The sequence below is a fragment of the Scyliorhinus torazame genome, chromosome 11 (assembly GCF_047496885.1).
Source record: "Scyliorhinus torazame isolate Kashiwa2021f chromosome 11, sScyTor2.1, whole genome shotgun sequence".
In the NCBI taxonomy this organism is placed as follows: domain Eukaryota; kingdom Metazoa; phylum Chordata; class Chondrichthyes; order Carcharhiniformes; family Scyliorhinidae; genus Scyliorhinus; species Scyliorhinus torazame.
In genome coordinates this window covers 108,570,014-108,596,169 of record NC_092717.1, presented here as the reverse complement: position 1 = coordinate 108,596,169, position 26,156 = coordinate 108,570,014, and the positions used below count along the sequence as shown (strand labels likewise).

The 26,156-nt window shown below is 48.4% G+C and overlaps 1 protein-coding gene across 13 annotated transcripts in view; it reads left to right on the top strand.

Moving 5' to 3' along the window:
- Positions 1-26,156, top strand: part of sulf1 (sulfatase 1) — an 821,278-nt gene that overhangs the window by 655,436 nt on the left and 139,686 nt on the right. For all 13 annotated transcript variants that reach the window (XM_072467605.1, XM_072467606.1, XM_072467604.1 and 10 more), the window contains one exon: positions 775-944. In XM_072467605.1, the coding sequence (XP_072323706.1) occupies positions 775-944 (170 nt within the window). The remainder of the gene's footprint in view (positions 1-774; positions 945-26,156) is intronic.

Below are 26,156 nucleotides of genomic sequence, written 5' to 3'. Positions count from 1 at the left end.
AAACAGTGACACATAAACACTGATACACATACACACACTGATAGACAAATAATGACTCACAAACACTGAGACAGATATTGATAGATACAAATACTGATATATGTATAAACACCAAGGCACATACCAACACTTACATACACACTGATGTACACATGCTTTCGCACAAGTAGGCCTACATTCACAGATTTGCACACAAACTCATAGCAACAACAACTTGCATTTCTAAAGCGCGTTCAACGATGGAAAATGTTCTAAAGAGCTTCACAGGAACTGTATTAATCAAAACTTGAGGCGTGTAAGAATGCATTAACACAGATGACTAAAATCACTTGGTTTTAAGGAGCACCACAAAGGAGGAGGGATAAATAGGACATCCCCTGCAGGCCCACTCCAGAGCCTCCCATTGAAACTCACCTTTGAAGCTACCCACCACCTTCCAAGGATATTTTGCACAGATCCCCTAGATTATGATTGACTGCCTTGAAGCAGGCACATTTTCTATCCTATCGTGTATAAATGCAGTTCCATTTTATTTTGTTTATGCTCAGTCTCTGAAATAGTATTCAAGTAATATTTCACAACAGTGAACATTGTCTTTGTTAAAAGAAATTGAGCATAGTAATCTCCTATATTGTTTTATGAAGTTACAACCATCAACACTTCATCACTTAACCTCAAAACCAATGTTTTGGATTTCTAAAGGATCTGCTGTGCTTGTTTAAAATTGTGCCCTTTATTTGTAAAATCATAACTACTCAGGATTTTCTTTTTCAGGATTACTTTACAGACGTGATCACCAATGACAGTATCAATTACTTCCGCATATCCAAGAAGATATATCCACACAGACCTGTGCTCATGGTCATCAGTCATGCTGCACCCCATGGCCCTGAGGATTCTGCACCACAGTTTTCAGAGCTCTTCCCCAATGCCTCGCAGCACATGTGAGTAAAAACTCTTAACTGAGGAACAACCAAACAATCCCATTTTCTGATGTTATTTATAGAAACGTTATGGAGCTAGATCCTCCGGCTGTTCACTCTGGTGGGATCTTCCGGTCTCGTGACTCACCTCTCCCCATTGCAATTACACGGGGGGGGGGGGGAGCAGATTCTTCAGGTGGCTCCTCTGCCATTTAGGCAATTGAGGCCCTTTAGTGGATAATTAATGAGTCTCATCTCACTACCACTGGTGTTATATCCACAGTAGAGCGAGCCCTACACCAGTTGTGAAGGCCAACAGTATTAGCTGCTGAGCTAGTGGGGTGGGAGGGGAACCTGCTTTGTGGGCCCCCTGGACTTATCGGAAGCATCCCAACCCCAAGATCACGCAACATTTCAACTCTCTCTGCTGGCCTCTCAAATCTGGCCACCTATCCCACTGAGCCTTCTCGCCAATCTCGCTGGGGCCTGTCAACTTGGCTACTGTGTGACCCCGGACTTGCCTGTCACTCTGGGCTTTATTGATGTATCTGCAGTCCCAGCTGTAGCCACTGTTGTCGATAGTCCCATTGGTGCCACAGAGCTGCCTTCCATCCAATTGACAAGCAGCTCTCCCTCAACATTAAATGGCTGCAGGCAGCTGTGAGGACAGTAGCCCCTTCCCCCTAACCCCCTGCTCCACACCCAACTTTAGTTGGTGTGGGGGAACTACGGCACCCATCATGAATTGCTTTTTCATTAATATTTACACACAGTAATGGATAAGCACAAGATTACATTGCAACATATTGAAGTAGGCATATACTCAGGCCCATTCAGGTTTGACCGAAAACCACATTTCAGGTTCTGATCTCTGTGAAAGCTTGTTTGAGTTGAGCCAAACTGAGAGAATGGAAGTTCCCTCGAAGATTTATTCGAAGAATAAATACTGTATATCCTTGGGATCTGCCTGTTATAATGCCAGCATCTATCATCAAAGTAAACAGCGTTCGCCATCCACATCCCACCTCTCAATCCCATTTCTCACGGAATCAATCTCTCCAGCCAGGGTTAGCAGAAACCAAAGGTTTCTAGATGGCTCTAAAATCTCATACAAACATTTGTTCCTGGGATTTCAACTTTGCTGCTTGTAAAGATAGCCTCAGTCCAGTTCCCAGTGTGCACTCCCCACACCACAAAACAACTCCTAATTTTGTGTTAAGTGTGGAGTCTAATTCATGGAGATTGTAGGACGGCTGAAATTGGGAAAATGGCTGCAAATAGAAAAATGTTGCAATTGTGCAATAGGACCCGGTTTTCTGAAGGATGGAGTCACATATTTGCGGCAGAGTTGAAGTAAGTTTACTTTGCACCTATCAGTACTTATCCTACCTTTGGGTGAATACTGTTGGTAGCAGATGCCCTTTAAAGGAATGTTCAGTTCCATAGCTTATGGAACAAATAAAACACAAAACAAGGTTAACTTCAGTGATGCCTTGAAAACGGAACAGAGTTCCAATGCCCTGAAATGTTTATTCTTCAATACTAGCAGAAACCTGCAGAACACCTGGAGTGAAATTAATATCTTTATTGCAACAGTACTTCTTTAATTACAGAATTTCTACTTATTCTTCCACTAAAGACTTTAATAGAATCACTTTGGAAAAAAAAACTATATAAAGCTGTCCATTTGTAAGAACAAGCCTAGGAAGTAAAGATAAATTTTGTCACGAGTCTGCCCTTGAGGCTTGTTTATAGCATAGAATATGAAAAGTTAATTGGGAAATATTTTCTGCTGACTTGAAAGGCATGTTGATGGGTTCAATATTATTCGAACAATAAATACTGTATATCCTTGGGATCTGCCTGTTATAATGCCAGCATCTATCATCAAAGTAAACAGCGTTCGCCATCCACATCCCACCTCTCAATCCCATTTCTCATGGAATCAATCTCTCCAGCCAGGGTTAGCAGAAACCAAGATGGCTATAAAATCTCATACAAACATTTGTTCCTGGGATTTCAACTAGCCTAACAATGGACATGTAAAGATTTATTCACTTGAATAGCAAAAGCCAGTGGCACAATTATAGATTTTGTCCTTCTAGATTTGAGTTAAGTTGGAAGAAATTGTGGTGAAGGATTGCTGGTTATAGATCTCTCATTGATTATATAAATAGTTGGAATAACTTAAAAGTGAGGCAACAATTAACCACAGTATTGGAGAATTTTGGATTCCATGCACCGTAGGGAATATTGCATTGATCCCAATATGTTAAATTGGTCCAGAGACAATACACCCCCAGATATCAATTATTCTTCTGTCTGAATAACACAATACTATTAAGTATCATATATCGCACCCTTACCTTTCACTGTTTTTGTTGCTGCTACCACTAAGCATCAGCAGCTGCAGGTACATCATGTGCTGTGGAAACCAGGTCGTGGATGCTGGAAGGATGCTAATAGTGGCCTGGGGGAAGGCCTCCACTTCATTAACAAGAGCAACGTACAAGAGTTTTTACAGCACTGCAAAAAGGCTCTTCGGCCCATTGTGTCGTGGTCGGGTACAAGTTCTGCGTTGGCCATTGAAAGGTCATTTTCTGTCATCTGATTCTTCCCCTGGACGTAGATTGTCTCATACATGAAATGCATGAGGCATAGGTTAAACCCTCAAAGGGGCATATTCGCATGTTCCTTACCATTGAGCAGAAAGACCAGTGGCTTATGGTCTGTCTCAGTGGGGATTTTGAGGCTAGTGATGTGGTTGGAAAACTTTTTACAGGTCACTGTAAACACTAAAGCTTTTTTTCAATGATGGCATACCTGGTTTCTAAGTCCAGTAATCTTCTTGAAGTGTATAGACTGGTTGCCTTATGGTGTATGGTTGCTCCTCAAAGAGGACGACTCCGAGGCCTGGGGTGGAGGCATCAGCTGCAATTGTGGTGGGTAGGGTGGATCACAGTGGGTCAGGATGTCTGTAGAGAGTAGAAACCTTTTGATGTGGGTGAATACCTGTTCCTGTGGGGAATTCCACAGCCAGGCTTAGTCCTTCTTCAGTAAGTGTCTCAATGGGTCTATGACCTGTCCCAGGTGGGGTAAGAATTTTACCAGCTGATTCATAATGCCCAGAAGGCTTTGCAGGCCAGAGACAAAGGAAAGAATGAGGAAGTAATTGATGGCTTTGGCTTTCTGGGATCCGCTGTGATACCGCTGCTGCTGATAACATGGCCCAGGAACTGGATGGAGGATTTCACAAACTTACATTTTTTTATTCGGTGTGAGCCCAGCCTCCTGCAGCCATTCCAGGACTGCCGAGGGCATGCTCTTGTACCGTGGCCCTGTGGACCAGAACATTCTCCATGTAGCAGATGAATCCTTGTATGCCCTACAGGGTGACGGACATTGTGCGCTGGGATATCTCCGGCACTGATGTCATTCCAATAGGTAAGCAGTTAAGCAAATCTTCCACAGGGGGTGAAGAAGGTTGTTCGGAGGCAAGAGTTCTCCATGAGAGGAAGTTGCCAGAAACTGCTGTTGGTACTTAACTTTGAGTCAGGGGGTGAGGTACTTCCAGAGTCCCCAGCCTCCAACCTGCTGTTTAACTCACAGTATTTAATTCTAAGCCTGCATCACTTTCCTCTAGCCTCTTCGCAGGCCGGAAAATCCAAATATACAAAATACAGAACTGCCCTTGCTGAGGTTGGCTTCCGCTTCTTCAAAGGTTAACAAAATTTGGATTTCCTCCCTGAGGCACGATCAATTACACAAAGACGAGATTTGAATGCAACTGAGGCTTTATTACACTAAGATGTGTGGCCTCCTACAGCAGCTGGCGAAATGGCTCCTGTATGGGGAGCACACATATTTATACTCCGCCTACTGGGCGGAGCCAGCAGGCAGGGAACTGCCCCCGTACCTGTAGTACAGGGCCTTACCACAAATCACCTAATATATACATCAGTGGTGACTACCACATTCACCCCCTATTAAAATTGAGTCCGGAGGGGGTGGTGGAGAACTATATACAAATACATGTTTTAACTACGGAGATCAAGTTACAGGTTCAGTCGGTCCGGAGCCTTGATCTGCCGTTGGGAACGCCGCAGTGGGGGCGGCGATTCCGGTGTCGATCTGGTCCACGGTGACTCCGGGAGCATGCCGAAATCCTCGTCATCCTCGGGCGTGGGCAGGGGGAGGACGGGTTGTCCTGGGGCGGGGGCTGCGGTGGGGTGCGCCGGGGAAGGGGAGGGTGGCGCTGGGTCGGAGGGGTGTGTGTGTGTGTAAACAGCTGGTGCCAGGTCCCTGAGGGAGACAGTATCTTGGCAGCCGTCGGAGAACGCTACGTAGGCGTACTGCGGGTTGGCGTGGAGTAGCTGTACCCTTTCAACCAACGGGTCCGCCTTGTGGAGTAGTACGTGCTTACGGAGGAGTACAGGTCCCGGAGCTGCAAGCCAAGTCGGGAACGACACCCTGGGTGGACTTCCTGGGGAAAGCAAAGAGACGTTCATGGGGTGTGTCATTAGTCGCAGTGCATAGGAGCGACCGAATGGAGTGCAGTGCGTCAGGGAGGACCTCCTGCCAGCGTGAGGCCGGGAGATTTCTGGACCGTAGGGCCAGCTGGACGACCCTCCAAACCGTCCCATTCTCCCTCTCCACCTGCCCGTTTTCCCGGGGGTTATAGCTGGTCGTCCTGCTCGAGGCGATACCCTTGTTGAGCAGAAACTGACGCAGCTCATCGCTCATGAATGAGGATCCCCTGTCGCTGTGGACGTAGGCAGGGAAGCCGCACAGAGCGAAGATGGTGTTGAGGGCTTTGATGACGGTGGCAGACGTCATATCAGGGCATGGGACAGCGAAGGGGAATCTGGAGTACTCATCGACCACACTGAGAATGTACGTGTTACGGTCGGTGGAGGGGTGAGGCCCTTTGAAATCCACGCTGAGGCGTTCAAAGGGGCGGGAGGCCTTCACCAGGCGTGCACGGTCTGGCTGTTAGAAGTGCGGTTTGCACTCCGCACAGACCTGGCAGTCCCTGGTGATTGCCCTGACTTCCTCGACGGAGTAGGGCAGATTGCGGGCCTTGATGAAGTGGTACAAACGTGTGACTCCCGGGTGACAAAGGTTGTCGTGCAGAGTCCAGAGTCGGTCCACCTGTGCGCTGGCACATGTACCTCGGGATAGGGCACCGGGGGGCTCGTTGAGCTTACCGGGGCGATACAAAATCTCGTAGTTGTAGGTGGGGAGCTCGATCCTCCACCTCAGGGGCTGGATTAGCTCACTGGGCTAAATCGCTGGCTTTTAAAGCAGACCAAGGCAGGCCAGCAGCACGGTTCAATTCCCGTACCAGCCTCCCTGAACAGGCGCCGGAATGTGGCGACTAGGGGCTTTTCACAGTAACTTCATTGAAGCCTACTCGTGACAATAAGCGATTTTCATTTTCATTTTATCGTTTTCGATCTTGTGTTGTTAAACATGAAAGCTACCGACCGTTGGTCAGTGAGGCGAGTGAATCTCCTGCCGGCCAGGTAATGCCTCCAATGCCGCACAACTTTAACGATGGCTTGGGCCTCTTTTTCAACGGAGGAGTGCCGAATTTCGGAGGCATGAATGGTTCGTGAAAAGAATGCTACGGGCCTGCCTGCCTGGTTGAGGGTGGTGGCCAGAGCGACGTCTGATGCATCGCTCTCGACTTGGAAGGGGAGCGTCTCGTTGACTGCGTGCACCGCGGCCTTGGCGATGTCGGCCTTAATACGGTTGAAGGCCTGGTGAGCCTCGGCCATTAGGGGAAAAAGAATGGATTGGATGAGTGGGCGGCGGGTCTTGTCCGCATAATTTGGGAACCACTGGGCGTAGTAAGAAAAGAACCCCAAGCAACGTTTGAGGACCTTGGGGTGGTGGGGGAGGGGGAGTTCCGTGAGGGGGCGCATGCGGTCGGGATCGCGCCCCAGAACTCTGTTCTGGACCACATAGCTGAGGATGGCTAAGCGGTTCGTGCTGAACATACACTTCTCCTTGTTGTAAGTGAGGTTGAGAAGAGTGGCGGTGCGGAGAAATTTGGCACGGTTGGCATCATGGTCCTACTGATCGTGGCCGCAGATGGTGACATTGTCAAGGTACGGGAAAGTGGCCCGCAGCCCGTACCGGTAGACCATTCGGTCCATTTCCAGTTGGAAAACCGAGACCCTGTTGGTGACGCCAAAAGGAACCCTGAGAAAGTGGTAAAGGCGGCCATCTGCCTCGAAGGCAGTGAATGGGCGGTCCGCCTTACGGATGGGGAGCTGGTGGTAGGCGGATATAAGGTCCACAGTTGAGAGGACCTGGTACTGTGCAATCTGATTGACCATATCAGATATGCGTGGGAGGGGGTACGTGTCGAGCTGCGTGTACCTATTGATGGTCCGCCTGTAGTCCACGACCATTCTGTGTTTCTCCCCAGTTTTAACCACTACCACTTGGGGTCTCCAGGGGCTGTTGCTGGCCTCGATGATGCCTTCCCGAAGCAGTTGCTGGACTTCGGACCTGATGAAGGTCCTGTCCTGGGAGCTGTACCGTCTGCTCCTGGTGGCGACGGGTTTGCAATCTGGGGTTAAGTTTGCAAATAGGGAAAGTGGGTCGACCTTTAGGGTCGCAAGGTCGCACACAGTAACGGGTGGTAGGGGCCCCCCGAATTTCCATGTTAGGCTCTGGGGGTTGCACTGGAAGTCCAGGCCGAGTAGTAAGGCAGCGCAGAGGTTGGGGAGGACGTAGAGGCGGAAGCCGGTAAACTCCATGCCCTGGACAGTGAGAGTGGCTATGCAGTACCCCCGGATGGCCACGGAGTGGGACCTGGAGGCCAGGGAGATACTCTGATTGGCGGGGTGTACCGCAAGGGAGCAGCGCCTTACCGTGTCGGGATGAATGAAGCTCTTGGTGCTCCCGGAGTCCAGCAGGCAGGAGATCTCGTGCCCATCGATTTTCACGTTTGCAGAGGCAGTTGCTAGGTTGCGTGGGCGAGACTGGTCAATCGTGACTGAGGCGAGACGGTGCTGATCGTCGATGGTGGCAGACGATGGGGTGCCCGGGGGGCATGGGTCCTGGTGAGATGGCGGCGCCCACGGGCCGCACGTGCCGTGGGGCGTCAAGATGGCGGCACTTGATGTTCCTGGGGAGGACAAGATGGCGGCGCCCATGGGTCGCACGTGGTGGGGGTTCAACAAGATGGCGCCGCCCACGGGCCGCACGTGGTCCGAGGAGGGGAAGATGGCGGCGCCCACTGGCCGTGCGTGGTCCGAGGAGGGGAAGACTGCGGCGCCCACTGGCTGGACGGGGGGGGGGGTCGGAACAATAGCGCCGACTGAACAGGCTGGCACACCGCCGCGAAGTGCCCCTTCTTGCCGCAGGCCTTGAAAAGGGCACTCCGGGCCGGGCAGTGTTGTCGGGGGTGTTTTGGCTGCCCACAGAAGTAACATTTGGGCCCCCGGGGTTGGTTGGCTGCCGCGCGGCACAGGCGTGGGGTTGGCTGAGTGGGGTCCCTGATGGGGTGGCCGTCTGCGGAGTCCACGATGCGTAGGAGGGGTGGGCCGCGCGGCTGTGGGTATACGCCTGGATGTTGCACGAGGCGACTGTCAGCGAGAGCGCAAGCTTTTTGGTTGCCGCGAGGTCGAGCGTGGCCCCTTCTAAAAGGCGTTGGCAGATGTAATCTGACCCTATCCCCGTAACAAAACCGTCCCTCATAAGTAAGTTCGAGTGTTCCGTGACCGTTACGGCCTGACAGTCACAGTCTCTGACTAGGGGAATTGGAGCATGCCAGAAGTCTTCTACTTTTTAAAAATATATATTTTATTGAAATTTTTTTCCAAACAACAATTTTTCCCTCTTACAAAGCAAACGAAACAATAACAAAACAGAAATTTTTAACAATACACAGGTAACAAAACCCCATTGTCTATTGACCTAAACTAAACTAAACCCCCCCCCCCCCTCCCCCTGGGTTGCTGCTGCTGGTCATCTGTCTTCCCTCGAACGTTCCCCTAGGTAGTCGAGAAATGGCTGCCACCGCCTGGTGAACCCTTGAGCCGATCCTCTCAGGGCAAACTTTATCTGCTCCAGTTTAATGAACCCCGCCATATCATTTACCCAGGCCTCCAGTCCGGGGGGTTTCGCCTCCTTCCACATGAGTAGGATCCTGCGCCGGGCTACTAGGGACGCAAAGGCCACGACATCAGCCTCTTTCGCCTCCTGCACTCCCGGCTCTTCCGCAACTCCAAATAGAGCTAACCCCCAGCCTGGTTTGACCCGGGCCTTCACCGCCTGCGAAATCACTCCCGTCACTCCCTTCCAATACCCTTCCAGTGCCGGGCACGCCCAAAACATATGTGCGTGGTTTGCCGGGCTCCCGCCACACCTCCCACATTTGTCCTCCACTCCAAAGAACCTTATCAATCTTGCCCCCGTTATGTGTGCTCTATGTAGCACCTTAAATTGAATCAGGCTAAGCCTGGCGCATGAGGAAGAGGAATTTACCCTGCTTAGGGCATCAGCCCACATACCCTCCTCTATCTCCTCCCCTAATTCTTCTTCCCACTTTCCTTTTAGTTCGCCCACCGACTCCTCCCCCTCTTCCCTCATCTCTCTATAAATCTCTGACACCTTGCCCTCTCCGACCCACACCCTGAAAGCACCCTGTCCTGTATCCCCTGTGTCGGGAGCAACGGAAATTCCCTCACCTGTTGTCTAGTAAACGCCCTCACCTGCATATATCGCAAGTAATTTCCCCGGGGCAACTTATACTTTTCCTCCAATGCTCCCAAGCTCGCAAAGGTCCCATCTATAAATAAATCTCCCACCTTCCTAATTCCCAACTGGTACCAGCTCTGAAATCCTCCATCCATTCTTCCTGGGCGAACCTATGGTTGTCCCTGATAGGGGACCCCACCAGGGCTCCCCGCACCCCTCTCTGTCGCCTCCACTGTCCCCAGATATTCAATGTTGCCGCCACCACCGGGTTCGTGGTAAACTTTTTAGGTGAGATCGGTAGCGGCGCCGTCACCAGCGCCTCTAAACTCGTCCCTTTACAGGACTTTCTCTCCAGTCTTTTCCACGCCGCTCCCTCACCCTCCATCATCCATCTACGTATCATTGCCACATTGGCGGCCCAATAGTAATCACCCAAGTTCGGTAGTGCCAATCCTCCTCTGTCCCTACTACGCTGAAGGAACCCCCTCCTTACTCTCGGAACTTTCCCTGCCCACACGAAGCTCGTGATGCTCCTATCTATTTTATTAAAAAAGGTCTTGGTGATTAGTATAGGGAGACATTGAAATACAAATAAGAACCTCGAGAGGACCATCATCTTAATTGCTTGCACCCTGCCCGCCAGCGATAGAGGCTACATGTCCCACCTCTTGAAGTCCTCCTCCATTTGTTCTACCAGCCGTGTCAGATTAAGTCTGTGCAAGGTTCCCCAGCTCCTAGCGATCTGAATCCCCAGGTATCGGAAATTTCTTTCCACTTTCCTAAGCGGCAAGCCTTCTATCTCTCTACTCTGGTCCCCTGGATGTATCACAAATAATTCACTCTTCCCCATGTTTAGCCTATACCCCGAGAATTCCCCGAACCCCCTCAAAATTTGCATAACCTCTATCATCCCCCCCGCTGGGTCCGACACGTATAACAATAGGTCATCTGCGTATAACGAGACTCGGTGTTCTTCTCCCCCTCTAATCACCCCTCTCCATTTCCTGGAGTCTCTCAACGCCATGGCCAGAGGTTCAATTGCCAACGCGAACAACAATGGAGACAGCGGGCATCCCTGTCTTGTTCCCCTATATAATCGGAAATACTCCGATCTATGTCGACCTGTAACTACGCTTGCCGTTGGAGCCCCATAAAGTAGTCTAACCCAGCTAATAAACCCGTTCCCAAACCCAAACCTCCTTAACACTTCCCATAAATACTCCCACTCCACCCTATCAAATGCCTTCTCTGCGTCCATTGCCGCCACTATCTCTGCCTCCCCCTCCACTGGGGGCATCATTATCACCCCTAATAGTCGTCGCACGTTAACATTCAGTTGTCTCCCTTTTACGAACCCTGCCTGGTCTTCGTGCACCACCCCCGGGACACAGTCCTCTATCCTCGATGCCAGTACCTTTGCCAGCAATTTGGCGTCCACGTTCAATAGTGAAATAGGTCTATAGGACCCGCACTGCAACGGATCTTTGTCTCTCTTCAAAATTAGCGATATCGTCGCTTCCGACATCGTCGGGGGTAGGGTCCCCCCTTCCCTGGCCTCATTGAACGTCCTCGCCATCAACGGGGCCAACAAGTCCACATATTTTCTGTAATATTCCACCGGGAACCCGTCTGGCCCCGGGGCCTTCCCTGCTTGCATGCTTCCCAGTCCCTCAATAACCTCGTCCACCTCAATCGGCGCCCCCAGGCCTGCCACCTCCTGCTCCTCCACTTTCGGGAACCTCAATTGGTCCAGGAACTGCCGCATCCCCTCCTCTCCCTCTGGGGGTTGAGACCTATACAGTTCCTCATAGAAGGTCTTGAACACCTCATTTATCTTTCCTGCCCTTCGCACCGTGTCTCCCCTTTCGTCTCTAATTCCTCCTATCTCCCTCGCTGCTGCCCTCTTTCGCAATTGATGCGCCAACAGGCGACTAGCCTTTTCCCCATTTTCATACCTCCTCCCCTGTGCCTTCCTCCACAGTACCTCCGCCTTTCTGGTAGTCAGGTCAAACTCCGTCTGGAGTCGTCTCCTCTCCCTGTACAATTCCTCCTCCGGGGTCTCTGCAAATTCCCTGTCCACCCTTAAAATCTCCCCCAGTAATCTTTCCCTTTCCTTGGCCTCTGTTTTCCTTTTGTGGGCCCCAATAGAGATCAGCTCTCCTCTGACCACCGCTTTTAATGCTTCCCAGACCACTCCAACAGGGACCTCGCCGTCGTCATTGACCTCCAGGTATCTCTCAATACACCCCCGCACTCTTGCACACACTCCCTCATCCGCCATCAGTCCCACATCTAATCGCCAGAGTGTTCTCTGCTCCCTGTCCTCTCCTACTTCCAGGTCCACCCAATGTGGGGCATGATCCGAAACCGCTATGGCTGAGTACTCAGCTTCTTCCACCCTAGAGATCAACAACCTTCCCAACACAAAAAAATCTATCCGGGAGTACACTTTATGGACATGGGAGAAGAAGGAAAACTCCCTAGCCCTAGGTCTAAGAAATCGCCATGGATCCACTCCCCCCATTTGGTCCATAAACCCCTTAAGTACCTTGGCCGCTGCCGGCCTTCTTCCGGTCCTTGAGCTGGATCTATCTAGCCCCGGGTCCAGCACCGTATTAAAGTCCCCTCCTAAAATCAAGTTTCCTGCCTCCAGGTCCGGTATACGCCCCAGCATCCGTCTCATGAATCCCGCATCGTCCCAATTTGGGGCATACACATTAATCAACACGACCTCCATTCCCTCCAGCCTACCACTCACCATTACATATCTACCTCCGCTATCTGCTACGATGTTCTTTGCTTCAAATGCTACCCGTTTCCCCACCAAAATGGCCACCCCTCTGTTCTTTGCGTCCAGTCCTGAGTGGAACACCTGTCCCACCCATCCTTTCCTTAGCCTAACTTGGTCCGCCACCTTTAGGTGCGTTTCTTGGAGCATAACCACGTCTGCCCTTAGTCCTTTCAAATGCGCGAGCACTCGGGCCTTTTTTATCGGTCCGTTCAGGCCTCTCACATTCCACGTGATCAGCCTCACTAGGGGGCTACCTGCCCCCCTCCCGTGTCGACTAGCCATTACCTTCTCTAGGCCAGTCCCATATCCCGCCTCCGCGCTCCCCCTCGCTCCCCCAGCGTCGCACACCATCCCCGCCCACCCACTCTTTAGCCATTTCCTTTTGGATTTCCGCAGCAGGGACCCAGTTGTCGTCCCCCCCCCCCCCCGCTAGATCCCTATCTAGCATGATTGCTCCCCCCATATCACTTCCGTAAGTCAGCTGACTTCAACTGACCCTGGCTACTCCTGCTCACTCCTCGACCCCCCCCGTGTGGGGGAACTCCCATCCACCTTGCGCCTGTCTTCCCGCCTTATTCTTTCTGGCGCGGGAACATCCCTTTACCTGACCCGCCTCTTATGGCGCAGCTCCCTTTCCCCTCCCCCTCTCCTTCCCCATTCTCCGACTATGTCCCGTCTTTCCCCCCTCACCGGCGCCCACATTTCCCCAATGTCTCCCCCCTTCCCTGTTTACTTCTCAATTAACTTCCACCGAAACATTAACAAAAACAATAACAATAACATTTCCTGCAGCATCAGTCCCTCAGTTCCGGTCCAATTTCTCTTCTTTGATGAAGGACCATGCTTCCTCCGCCGCCTCGAAATAATAGTGTCTCTCCTGATACGTGACCCATAGTCTTGCCGGCTGCAGCATCCCAAACTTCACCTTCCTTTTATGCAACACCTCTTTGGCTCGGTTGAAGCTCGCCCTCCTTCTCGCCACCTCCGCACTCCAATCCTGGTATATCCGTACCACAGCATTCTCCCATCTGCTACTCCGCACCTTTTTAGCCCATCTCAGGACCTCTTCTCTGACCGTAAGGCGGTAAAATTGCACGATCATTGCCCTCGGTGGTTCTCCCGCTTTTGGTCTTCTCGCCGGAATCCGATTTGCCCACTCCACCTCCATGGGGCCTGCAGGGGCCTCAGCACCCATCAGTGAGCTCAGCATCTTACTTGCGTACGCTCCACAGTCCACTCCTTCCACACCCTCAGGGAGACCCAGTATCCGAAGGTTCTTCCTTCGCGCTCCGTTTTCTAGGGCCTCGATCCTTTCAGTGCACTTTTTATGAAGTGCCTCGTGCGTCTGAGTCTTAACCGCCAGGCCCAGGATCTCGTCCTCAATATCTGTCACCTTCTGCTCCACCACGCGGAGCTCAGTCTCCTGGGTCTTTAATGTCTCCTTGAGCCCCTCAATTGCCTGTAGCATCGGGGTCAGCACCTCCCTCTTCAGCAGCTCCACGCACCGTCTCACGATTTCATCCTGCTCAGGCCCCCATGTCGCCTGCGCTTTCTCCGCCGCCATCTTGTACTTCTCTCTTTCTGACCCTTTGGTCGACGATTCCTCACGCTGCAGCCGCCGCCGCCGGTTTTTTCCTCCTTCGTTTGGGGGGGACTCCCTTCTCACACACCCCACACCGGGTTGCGTCGTCGAAAAATTCCCCGTTGGGGCTCTTAAAAGAGCCCGAAGGTCCGTCGGAGCTGGAGCCGCCGAAGCGTGCGGCTAGCTAGGCATCACTGCAACCGGAAGTCCCTTCAGTGGCCTTGATGAGATCTTTTCACAGTTGTTCCCTCTGCTGCTAGAATTCACCTTTGATACAGGCCCTCAGGTCAGCTTGCAGCTTTAAGCTTGCCCTTCCCCCGCCTGCATGCTGGAAGAGACCCTGTTTATCCTGCAGTTGCAGCCAAATCTTTTACTGTTTCTGCCGTGTCTGGCAACCAAGAGACATACCCTTCCTGGGGGACACTGTCGGGGGAATGTTGCAGCCTTCTTCCCACACCGGGAAATGGCAAACAAATGCCGTGGGGTCCCTGTAACGAGCCCAAAAGTCTGTTCCAAGCAGGAGCTACCGAATATGCAACCTAGCTCTGCATAGCCGCACCCGGAAGTCCAGAAGTCTTCTACTGACTCACCAGGGAGTTGACTGCGTGTGGGGAGGATGTGTCTGGCGTAAAGTGTGTTAGTCCGCTGGGCGTAGTTTTCTTTCAGTAGCGCCATGGCTTCGTCGTAGTTCAGCGCGTCCTGGCTAAGCGGAAAGACGTTGGAGCTCAGCCGCGTGTAGAGGATCTGAATCTTCTGAGCTTTCGGAATTGGGTCTGGTGCAGACCTGATGTAAGCTTCGAAACAGGCTAGCCAATGTTCAAAGTCCTTTTTGGCGTTGGCTGATTGTGGGTCCAGCTGCAGGCGATCCGGCTTGATGTGGAGGTCCATCTTCTGAAAACTTTCGTAATAAATTGATGCATGATCAATTACACAAAGACGAGAGTTGAATGCAACTGAGGCTTTATTACACTAAGATATGTGGCCTCCTACAGCAACTGGCGAAATGGCTGCTGTATGGGGAGCACACATATTTATACTCCAGGCAGGAAACAACCCCGTACCTGTAGTACAGAGCCTTACCACAAATCACCTAATATATACATCAGTGGTGACTACCGCACTCCCACACACCATTTCTGTCTGGTGGTGCGGAGTTTTAGAAGCTCATTAATACATAGCATGGCACGTTTGAGAGTTCATGAAAAACATGGAAAGGCTGCTGAGGAGTCTGGAACATTCTTAAAGATATGTGCAAAGTGTTTTCTCACATTCAGATATCACTAATAGGTGCTGTATAGTAATGTAGTTTTTACTGCGGTAATTCAATAGGTGGAATCTTGTGCCCTCCCTTGTCAGGAGCATTTAATTGGGTGAGAGAGTGGCAAGTAGGGACCTTCTTGAACCGCTTTTGTCCCATCTGGTATCGGTGCACCCACCGTGCTGATAGGAGGGGAGTTTGAGGCTTTTGACCCAGCGACAGTGAAGTTTGGTGATATAGCTCCAAGTCAGGATGGTGTGTGGTGTGGAGGGAACCTGTAGGTGGTAGTGCTCCAAGCGTCTGCAGTCTTTTCTTCTAGGTTGTAGAGGTCAGATGTTTAGAAGGCTGCTGTTGAAGGAGACTTGATGAGTTGCTGCAGTGCATCTTGTATAAGGTACACAATGATGCCACTGTGTGTCAATAGTGGTGAGAGTGAATGTTGAAGGTAGTGGATATGGTGTTGAGTAGCCCTAGCCCAACCCATTGGGCGAAGGGGAGTAGTGGGAAACAATTTGGTGCCAAGCCCATGGACTGGGGGTGTCCCGCTCAGGATCGGGGTGGCCTGGCTCAGATTGCCATTGCTGCAGTATGTGATTTAAACGCACCTCTCTGACGTTACTTACAGGCTCACTGCTCACAGTGTTCTGTAGGTGCTCAGACAGCATCTGGTGATTTGGGAGCCCGCCCAGGCTGCCCCTCTGAAAACCCTCACACCCCAGCGGTATCATTAAGGGGATAGGTGAGGCCAAGCTCAATCACTGCTACTTCCCCTGGTCCAACCAACCACCCCCATCAAACCCAATCATTTTGAAAAATAAATTTAGAGGACCCAATTATTTTTTTCCAATTGAGGGGCAATTTGGCGTGGCCAATCCACCAACCCTGCACATCTTTTTGAGTTGTGGGGGTGAGACCCACGCAGACACGGTGAGAATGTGCAAACCCCACATGGACAGTGACCTGGGGCCGGGATTGAACACGGGTGCTCTGCACCATGAGGCAGCAGTGCTAACCACTGAGCCACCATGCCACCCTCAAGCCCAATAATTTCTGAGAGATTTTTTAGCCTCTCGCTCCCCTCAACAGTCAGGACGCCTAGTCCCTGCTGGTAAATACTTACACCAATTTGTGCCTGCGTGACCTCCACCTGAGAGGGGTAAGAGCATCGCAGAGGATTGGAGCATGAAGTGCCTAACCCACTAATGAGGTTTAAATCCATGCATATGAAGGTTTTGCATGGGTTTGCCGGCGCAAGGCACAAACTCCTCTAGCGCAGTCAGCAGGGCATGGTGTCGGAATCGGCGGCCGCCGCAAATCGTGATTTTTCACTTGCCGCTATTCTCCGCCTGATCACAACCCTTGCCGCCGGCAGAGGGAGATGGAGAACTCAGCCCGTTGTTTCTGCTGACAGAGCAATCTAGAATACTGGAGCACAAGATAGGGGGGGCGATCATTTCAGATTGAGTTTTTTTTTAAGCTGAGGAGAAATTTCACTTAAAGATGTGAACCGGGCAGCACGATGGCGCAGTGGTTAGCACTGCTGCCTCAAGGCACCGAGGTCCCAGGTTCGATCCCGGCCCCATGTGGAGTTTGCACATTCTCCCCATGTTTGCGTGGGTTTCGCCCCCACAACCCAAATTAGAAAACTTGAATTGGGTACTCAAAATTTTAACATAAGAAAAGAATAAGATGTGAACCGTTGGAATCTTCTACCCATGGTGATGTGGATGCTCCAACCTATATTTAAGTTGCAGATGGATACATTTTTGGTATCCAGAGAATCAAGAGAAATGAGGAGTGGCAGGAAAGAGAGTTGAAGCTCCAGATCAGCCATGATCATATTGAATGGCAGAGTAGGCTCGACAGGCTGAATGGTCTGCTGCTCCTGGGCTGGATTCTCCACTGCCGATAGTGGGGTGACTGATACAAAAGCAAATCCAGCATCGGGAAAAAACAGGATCGGCACCGGGCGGCGATCAGTTTCCAATGCTCCAGTCTCCCGCTCGAGATTCACGCCCCGCACCAGCGGGAGAATGCAAAAAGGTCATTAAGACGCATTAAGACCCTATTCTCAGGGGCCCTCTCGGCCAGGAATCACGTGGGCGAGAATTGATGCAGGTCCTGACAAGCGTGTACCTGACGCGGTGGGCCAAGGGCTAACACTTTAAAGGAGTTGCCCCTAAAGACCATCGGAGGGCCACCCTCCGCCCCCTCCCCCCACCACGCTGCAAGACATGTCCACCCCACCCCCAGCAGAGATCTCCAAACTAAAGAGACCCTCAGAGACCCCCTAAATAAAGAGACTGCTCCAAAGACATCCCAATTAAAGAGACACCCCCTCAAGAGACCACCTAATTCGATTTTTGAATGCCAAAATATACTGCATTATCTACATTAAATGTACCATTAGCTGTCTTTTTCACCATGAATTTCATTTTCAAACCTGGGAATGTCATAATTATTTTATTTCCTTGCCATGTACTATTTAGGGATGATTTGCCTCTGTTATGTCTGGAGTATGCTTGTTTCCTGGGTGCAAAGAAAAGAATAAGTCCAAAGACGTGCAGGTTAGGTGGATTGGCCATAATAAATTGCCCTTAGTGACCCAAAAAGGTTAGGAGGGGTTAATCGGTTTCGGGGATAGGGTGGAAGTGAGGGCTTAAGTGGGTCAGTGCAGATTCGATGGGCCGAATGGCCTCCTTCTGCACTGTATGTTCTATGTTCTAATAATGGGGCAGTGACCCTTCACACTTAGTATTGTTCCTGTAACCTTGAGCTTTCCGCAAGAATGAACCAAGACTTTTGCTTGGTGCAGAGGGTAGCACAGTGGTTAGCACAGTTGCTTCACAGTGCCAGGGACCTGGGTTCAATTCCCAGCTTGGGTCACATCTGTGAGGAGTCTGCACATTCTCCCTATGTCTGCGCCGGTTACCTCTGGTGCTTCGGTTTCCTCCGACAAGCTTCCCCCTTCAGCTCCCATCCCTCAGGGCCCCCCTCAGTCAGTTTTCCCTTTGTGCCCTGCCCCTTAGTACCAACCTGGCACCATGGACTCTGGGGGGTGGGGGGGTGGGCATCCTCTCTACATTTACCTCGGGGGTGGCGCAGGTCCTTCAGGGGAGGGGGGCTCGTGGGGGTGGAGGGGGGGGGGGGCTCGGGTTGGGCTGTAAGTATTCAGGTCGGGGTCATTCCCAGGATGAGGGTCATCCTCCTCTACTCCACCGCATCCAGGGGGATCTCTAGCTCAGCATCGGTGAATCTTGGGACCGCGTATCTTGCTGCCATATTGTTGGCTGAGATAGTGTGTGTGGGGAGTGAAGTGTGTATAAGCGGCTGTAGCTTGTCAACCTCCTGAGTGCCAATTGTGAAACTGGCGAATCCTGTACCGTTTCTCATTGGAATCGATTGTGTAGCTCCTTAACCGTAGCGGAATCGGTCCAGGTGCAGCGCCAGTTTTGCTGTTGTGGAACTCCACAAACTCTGCGTCGGCGTCAACACATTGTCTCAGAAACGGAGAATCCCGCCCCATGGCTTTTACCTTTTTTAATAAAACATGGAGGTACGCAGTCACAAGACCACTAATTAGTTTGAACAACAAGAAAAATATTATTAAACATGAACAGTTGTACTATTATACAGTACTCCGGACTCCCATCTTAGCTTAACAAATACACACAAATTTAAAGATTAACATGGATTACAAAGTCTGAGCTATAATTGTCCCATTAACACATAAAGTCCCTTTAAGCACACAAGGTGACTGTGGCAAGACACACTTCTCCAGGAACACAAGTGAATATCTGTGGATTTCTTCTCAAAATCCGCCCAGATGATTCTTATACTGTGAGCCATCATGTCTCACTGAACTCCAGCTTCCATATGAGTGATTTCAAATTCTACTTTCAAAAGTCATACTTTCGAATCGTCTTTAAATTATGCTTTCCCTCCGTTGCTTCCATTCAGGTTTTGGTTTCAGGTTTTACACCTCTCCTTTCAGGTTTCCTTTTCCTTTAAGACATTTACACAAACTCTGAGGTCCAGCCACCAATTTCTACAGTTATTTCAAATAATGTCCCACAAACTGTAGTAATTTCTCACAAACCTTAACTACTGCAGATATCTTTCTGGTCTCTCATGACCCAATGCCTTTTCAACACTATCTTTACTGAACAGTAATCTGTTCTGGTTCCCAGTTTCCTCTGTTCTGTTTATTCCAGTTCTTGCAAACTTCTCTTCATTTCTCTCGTTTCTTTAACTACCTGGGCTTTAGGTTTCTGGCATTTGTTTTCTTAATCATTACTTTGTAGTGTCGCTTTTCTTCTAGCAAGGCTGTGAGATGCTCCCTCTTTAGCCTTCTAAAACGAACTGCTTACCGCAGTTAGAGCAGTGAGAGCTGCCTCCTCTCTGACTACCTATCTCCAACTGAAATCAAATAACTAAACTAAAAATTAAAATCTTCTCTACTTTACAAGGCCCCAGTGGCGCAGCTCCCACTGTTGGTTTATTTACTCTTCACACTGTAGCCCTCTCTAAGCGAAATAGAGTCACTGTTGGGACTAAACTAACCTCCACAAATACAAATACTGTTGTCCAGCACAAATCTAACTAGAGGGTTTACCCTTTCAGACATAGAAACATTAAATTAAACCCATTTAAAATTATACTTTATTTCTATTGTTACCAATAAAAATATCAGTCTCTTAAAACTACCTTTACTTTCCTATCACTGACAATTACTCAAATCCTACTTTCACATAAAAGCACATAGCTTGCTGCAGCTGTTTTGCATTATAATTGTGAATAATAGAAAGAAGACCAAACATTGGTACCGCTGTCATATTTTCCATGGCAATATATCTGCAAACATTTCACTTTGAAAAGGCACAATATTGACATCTTGTCTAGTCTCAGTGGAATGTTCACTGATGCAAATGTCATGGAGAAACACAAAGTTCGAAAGGAAGCCAGAGGGTAGCTTCCAAATTCTATAAATATCTGTGGCACAATCCTCTTCAATACAGTGATATATTTAAATAAGTAATTGTGAGATCTTCTTTTAAACGGAGTTTGATAGCCTTAATTTTAAAATGACAATTTAATGAATATCAATATACTTAAAAGTGTTTGAGCAATGTGATTAAAAGCACTTAAATAAACATTTGCGCAATATTTTAAACAAATTGTAGGGCCATACCCAACAGAAGATTGGAAAAGCATGGTTGCATTTATCAGCTGTATTACATCAAATCACTCTGGCTTTTTTTCTCAAATCGGGTGGTCAGTCAGGGTAACAGTAGAAGAGGGTGGGACAGGTAAGATTTGAATTAGCTTGATGAATGTGTGTTAGGGCAATTAATTTTTAAAAATGTATTCTTTCATGGAATGTGAACGTCGCTGGCTGGCAAGCATTTATTGTCCATCCCTAATTGCCCTTGAGAATGTGGTGGCGAGTCACTGCCTCCAACTGCTGCAGTCCATGTGTGTACCTGTAATATGAAGTAGTGCCAATATGAAGGAATTATTCATATGTTCACTCACATATCTTTGTTCAACCAAAGGATGTTCTGCTTTGTGACAGGGAGCATGAAAAGGACTATTTTGGAATTTCCAAATATAGAGAAACATAAAAATATAGAGAAAATATAGAGAGATATTTGCATTTCCTGTGTTTCTTAAGATGGTTAATAAATTTGACTCTGCCTTGTAAATAAGATATGTAAGGTAGGATGACGCCTTGAAGCAACAATTTTAAGTAATTTTAATCTGCATCCTTTTAGAATTATCTGGAAATTTGAATTTATGGATTTAAAAAATGTTGGTACCTGACTATTGCTTCAATGAACCACGAAGAAAGGCATTGAAGAAATAAGGAAAGAAGTATTTATATTTGACTGGACAGGTGCTGGAGAGACTTGGAATATAATTTGAGATTAATTATATACTCTCTGCCTTTTCCCACATATCCCACTCACTCATATTTGTATTATTTAAAGACATATATTGTCTAGGCCTGCATACTGCTTCCCACTGATTGGTTGTGGAACGCTTTATTCAGACATACCGCATGCACAGAGAGCTAAGGTTATTAATTGTAGAACTTCAGTGTGTGTGTTCAGTTGACAACATTCTGCTAAGCTTTCCAAAAAGATTCAAACTGCATTTGAATACTCTTCCAGTCTGCATTGAAATGTGAAAGCAGTCAAAAAAATGCACTTCCATGGTTACCAGCACTATTCCATACAAATATTAACAATAACATACTGGGACATTAGATTGCCTGTCAATCTGTTATTAATGAAAGGTCAGAGGTTACACTTCAGGAGGGACCTCTTATTACATCAGAATTACAAGGAATGCTGAAACCCAAAAGTGACTTTAGAATTTTATAAGCATTCAGCATGCCCACACAGTCAAAACAGCAACCTTCTCCAAGCTCAGCCGAAGCCTTGGCCATCATTGATGGGCCTCTGCACACAGATTTCTACTTGAAAGACTAGTGCTATTAATTTGCTTTCCGTTGAAGACCCATGAAGGTATCAGGTTCTGCTCCACCCTGCCGATTGCAGGTGTGGCAACACCCTGGGCTAAAGCACAGTCAATTCCAACCCCATAGACCCTGGTGTCCCAACACAAGTGAATTAACTAATAATTTGTATGTTGTTTCTGAGATCTTTAACCCTTGACTGCTCGAATGACTTATAGGCACCAGATTTTAAAGAACTGTCCATTTGTAACATCAATAGGGATGAGACATGCAGCGATTATCATAGAGTATCGGCCAACTAATCTATTGTTTCGTCCACCCTCTACCTAAACACATACAACACAGATGCACAAAGAGGGAAGGGAAAGGGTAAAAATTATAGGAATTAAAATGGAAGAAAGACAGATGAGTGTCCTTGTTGCTGATTTTGAGATTGCTGTAGCTGGCTATCTTCTCAGGACGCAGAGTGCTGGCACCACCAGTTGGTTTGGAAATGTCTGGCTGGAAAACATTCACGCTGGACTCTCAGGCTGTGGGATCCCCTCTAGGGAGTCACTTTAATTTGTGTTAACCTGGACCTTCACATGAAAGATACACTTCAGGTCTGTTCAAATTCTCATTTGTTTTCTACTCCAGCAGACTGACCAACAGCTTGTCTCAGATAAACAGAATATTAGAGATGCAGCTTCCACGAGGCCTTAAGAGTGATCTGGTAACCTTATAGGGAGAGAAAAGTTCCACCATGGCTCTGTCTTCAGATTTTAAACACTCACTAGCTGGATAGAGAGAAAAACATTGGCTGATCCATTTACCTGGAGTGAGCCCCAGCTGAGTTATTAGAGAGAGAGTTTCACCCTTTCTGGGAGAGACATTTAAAAGAGTTCTATTCAGCTCTGAGTTCAACTAGAAACTAAAACAAACACAGAGACTCATACAGCAAGAAGCATCCTGGAACGATCAGCCCCGATCAGCATCGAGGGTTAGTTAAGACCCAGGAATTTAAAGAAGCTGGTTGGCTGCCAGCCAAGTCCATCAAAATGAGTCATCATTGGTCCAACTAAGCAGCACATCTTACCGGGGAGAGGGGGTTTCCTGACGTCAGACCAACCAGCGCATCTGCCAGGGGAATCCCTTTTTTTTTAATTAAAAGTGCAGTCCATCTGAAAGGCATAAGTCCCAGCAAATGTCCATGCACAAAGGTTATGAAAGCAAAGAATAACAGAAAATAAAAGGGCTACAGAAGGGAAATCAGGTTTAAACAGGAGACTCCTTACACAGATGACCACAAGAATTCCAAGCATCTTTGTAGAAAACTGTTCCTAGGTTTCACAGTAAAGTTTCAGGGTTCTTTGAGTGTGCTGGGTCAAGAGTTCATTACGTTGACAAAGATGGATATAGAGAAAGGGCAAAATGGAAGTTTCCTTTAATGGAATGAGTGAATGGTTGATTTCTATAACAAGGATCATTATGTTAGAGAAAGTGTCCTTCCTTACTAAGTATTAGAAAGAGCCTGTGAAAATCTATCATCCATTCCACAGAGGTACAGTAATATTTGTTTTGTTACTGAGAGCATCATCTTTCCTTGGTGAATGTTTTTTAAATGCGTATTGTATAATTTGATCATTAAATTGTAATGAGAATTGCACCATGCCCATATTGTAACTCAAGGCTGAAATATTTTGCTATGCTGTTATGATGCCACAGTGATTGTACTGCTACAGATATAGATCCATTAGCAATGATTATTGTAGGACTTTGTAATGTATGCATGCTCCTCTCCCTGTATCTTTATTTGTTGTCATTAAGATTATGTATATAGTATGTTGGTACCAGCACATAATATAGCAAATCATACATCAGCCAATATATTTAATGCTGTGTGTTTATTCTTCACCATTACTTCGAGTTGTGTAACTAGAAAGAAACCGGGAACCTCACAGAGTTCTTACAAAATTCAACCCATCTTTGAAGGGAGAAGCTCCAATTCTATTGCAGCGAGCCTGCGCTTGCTGACCTATATTTGCTTCTGTTCCAGCAGCAACTGAACTTTCAAATTCTCATCTTTATGTTCAAATTCCTCCAGGACCTTGCCCCTCCCTATCTCTGTAACACCCTACAACCCTCTGAGTTCCATGTATTCCACCAATTCTGGCCTCCTGCTCTTCTCCAATTTTCATTTCTGCAACATTGCTGGCCATTCCTTCTGCTGCCTAGTTCCTAAGCTCTGGAATTTCCTTGCTAACCCTCTTAGCCTCCTCAACTCTTTCCCTTCCTTTAAATTGCTCTTTAAACCTATTGGTTTGACCAAGCTTTTGGACATCTGTCCATAATGTGGCGCGGTGTCAAATTTTATTTGATAACACTCTGGGAAAGTGCCTTGGGATATTTTACTAATGTTAATGGCTCTGTATAAATTCAGGTTATTTTTGTCACTGCCGAAATTCTTATAATACTTGAACATTTAATGTGCCTACACTTAATTGAAATTCCAGTAACAATAATGTACAGGTTAATTTACTATTATGTTGCAGTGATTAAATGGCAGATTTAGACTATCCGTGAGGACATCATTGATTTTAAATAAAGGGAAACCAGACATTGATGGTAGGGATACTGAGAAAAACTGGAAATACTTTGTCTAAAATTAAATAAAGAATGCTATAAGGAAGCAGCAGCTCTGCAGCATTTAAAGAAAAGAGGATTAATAGAGCAGGCACAGATCTTTCATAGAAACTGGTCACTAGAAGGCAGATATAATTAAGAATTAGATATCCCATGATGTTAGTAGATTGGAGGGAATGCAATTTTATAACAGTAGAAACCTTATTATTAAATGGATCCAAGCCAGATGGTGAAGCACGAAACAAGACACAAATCTTTTGCTTGAGAATAAGTTTATTCACAGGATGCCTTATTGCAGATCTCCGGCTCCTCACTACTCACCTAGTGTCCCAGCTGACACTCTTTGTGCTCCCAGTCCTTAATAAAGCAATGCCATTGCCTCGGTATCTCTAACAACATAATCAACAAACCATTAACATTGTATATTGTATCATTGTCCTGTTAAATTGCAGCTGTGTATAAATTGGTGTGCCACTTAAGGCCATAAGGTATAGTATCTATGTTTTTCTCAGGCTGATTGCCCTATACATATTGTCAGGTCAAATAGGGGTTGTGCTGGCTTCCTTTTTATATCATATGACCCATAAATATGAATGTGTGACGCCCATACTGTGATGGCTGTGTAGACAACCTTTTACATACAATAACAAACCACGGATGATGTTACAGTAAGTTAGAGGATGTGCTATTTTACAACGGCATTCAGTTTATTGCCTTCCTTGTTGGAGTAGTGTGATGAACGGTTACTGCCTTATCATCATGTAAGGTGATGTCCCCTTTAAGACCAGGCTTGGAACCCTGGGGACTCCGCCTCTGGCTCCGCCCATCTGGGAGCCATACATAAAGGCCTGCCTCATAGTCTGTATAGCAGTCAGCTCTCGTCCAAATCTGTAGCATAGTTATTAGCCTAATAAAGCCTTCTTTACAGTTTAATCTCTAAGCATCATTATTGAGGGTACCTCAATTTATTAGGCTAAACTAGATTCAGGATGGACGCAGGCCTAAAACCAGAGAAGCTCAATCTGGAAGCACGAACGCCGGAGGCAAAGGAAATTTTTAAATACTGGCTGCGGTGCTTCGAGGCCTACCTGGACTCCTCAGAGACTCCCATCCTGGGGCCATGCAAGCTGCGTCTACTCCACGCCCGGGTGAGTCACAGAATCTCCGCCACGCTCGAAAAGGTGACGATTTAGGAAGCGATTGAGTTGCTCCGCAAGCGGTTTGTCAAACCCGTCAATGAGGTGCACGCCCGGCATCTGCTCTCTACCTGCCGGCAGCGCTCGGGGGAATCGCTCGACGAGTTTGTTGAGAAACTCACCGCGCTGGCCAGGGACTGTGACCATCAGGATGTGACAGGGGAAGTCCATATGAACCTGCACATCAGAGATTCTTTCGTGTCCGGCATCCACTCGACCTACATCGGGCAGCGACTGCTCAAAAATGGGGCAAAAGACCTCCAGGAGACGCTAACGCTCGCCTCCTCGCTGGAGGTGGCCCGACATAACTTGGGTATGTACCCCGCGGACTCTGCCAGCCCCCCCCGGACTTCCTCAGACTCGCCCGTATTACAGGCCTGCGCCACGCGGCGAACCGCTCACCATGGGGGCACACCTTGCTACTTCTGCGGGCAGGGCCAGCACCCACGCTCACGCTGCCCAGCCCGCTCCGCGATCTGCAGCGACTGCGGGAAGAAAGGGCACTTTGCGAGGGTCTGCCTGGCCAGACCCAAGGGCCAGAAAAACAAAGAACAGCCGGCCCGAAAATCAGGCTCTCAGGCCCGCAGG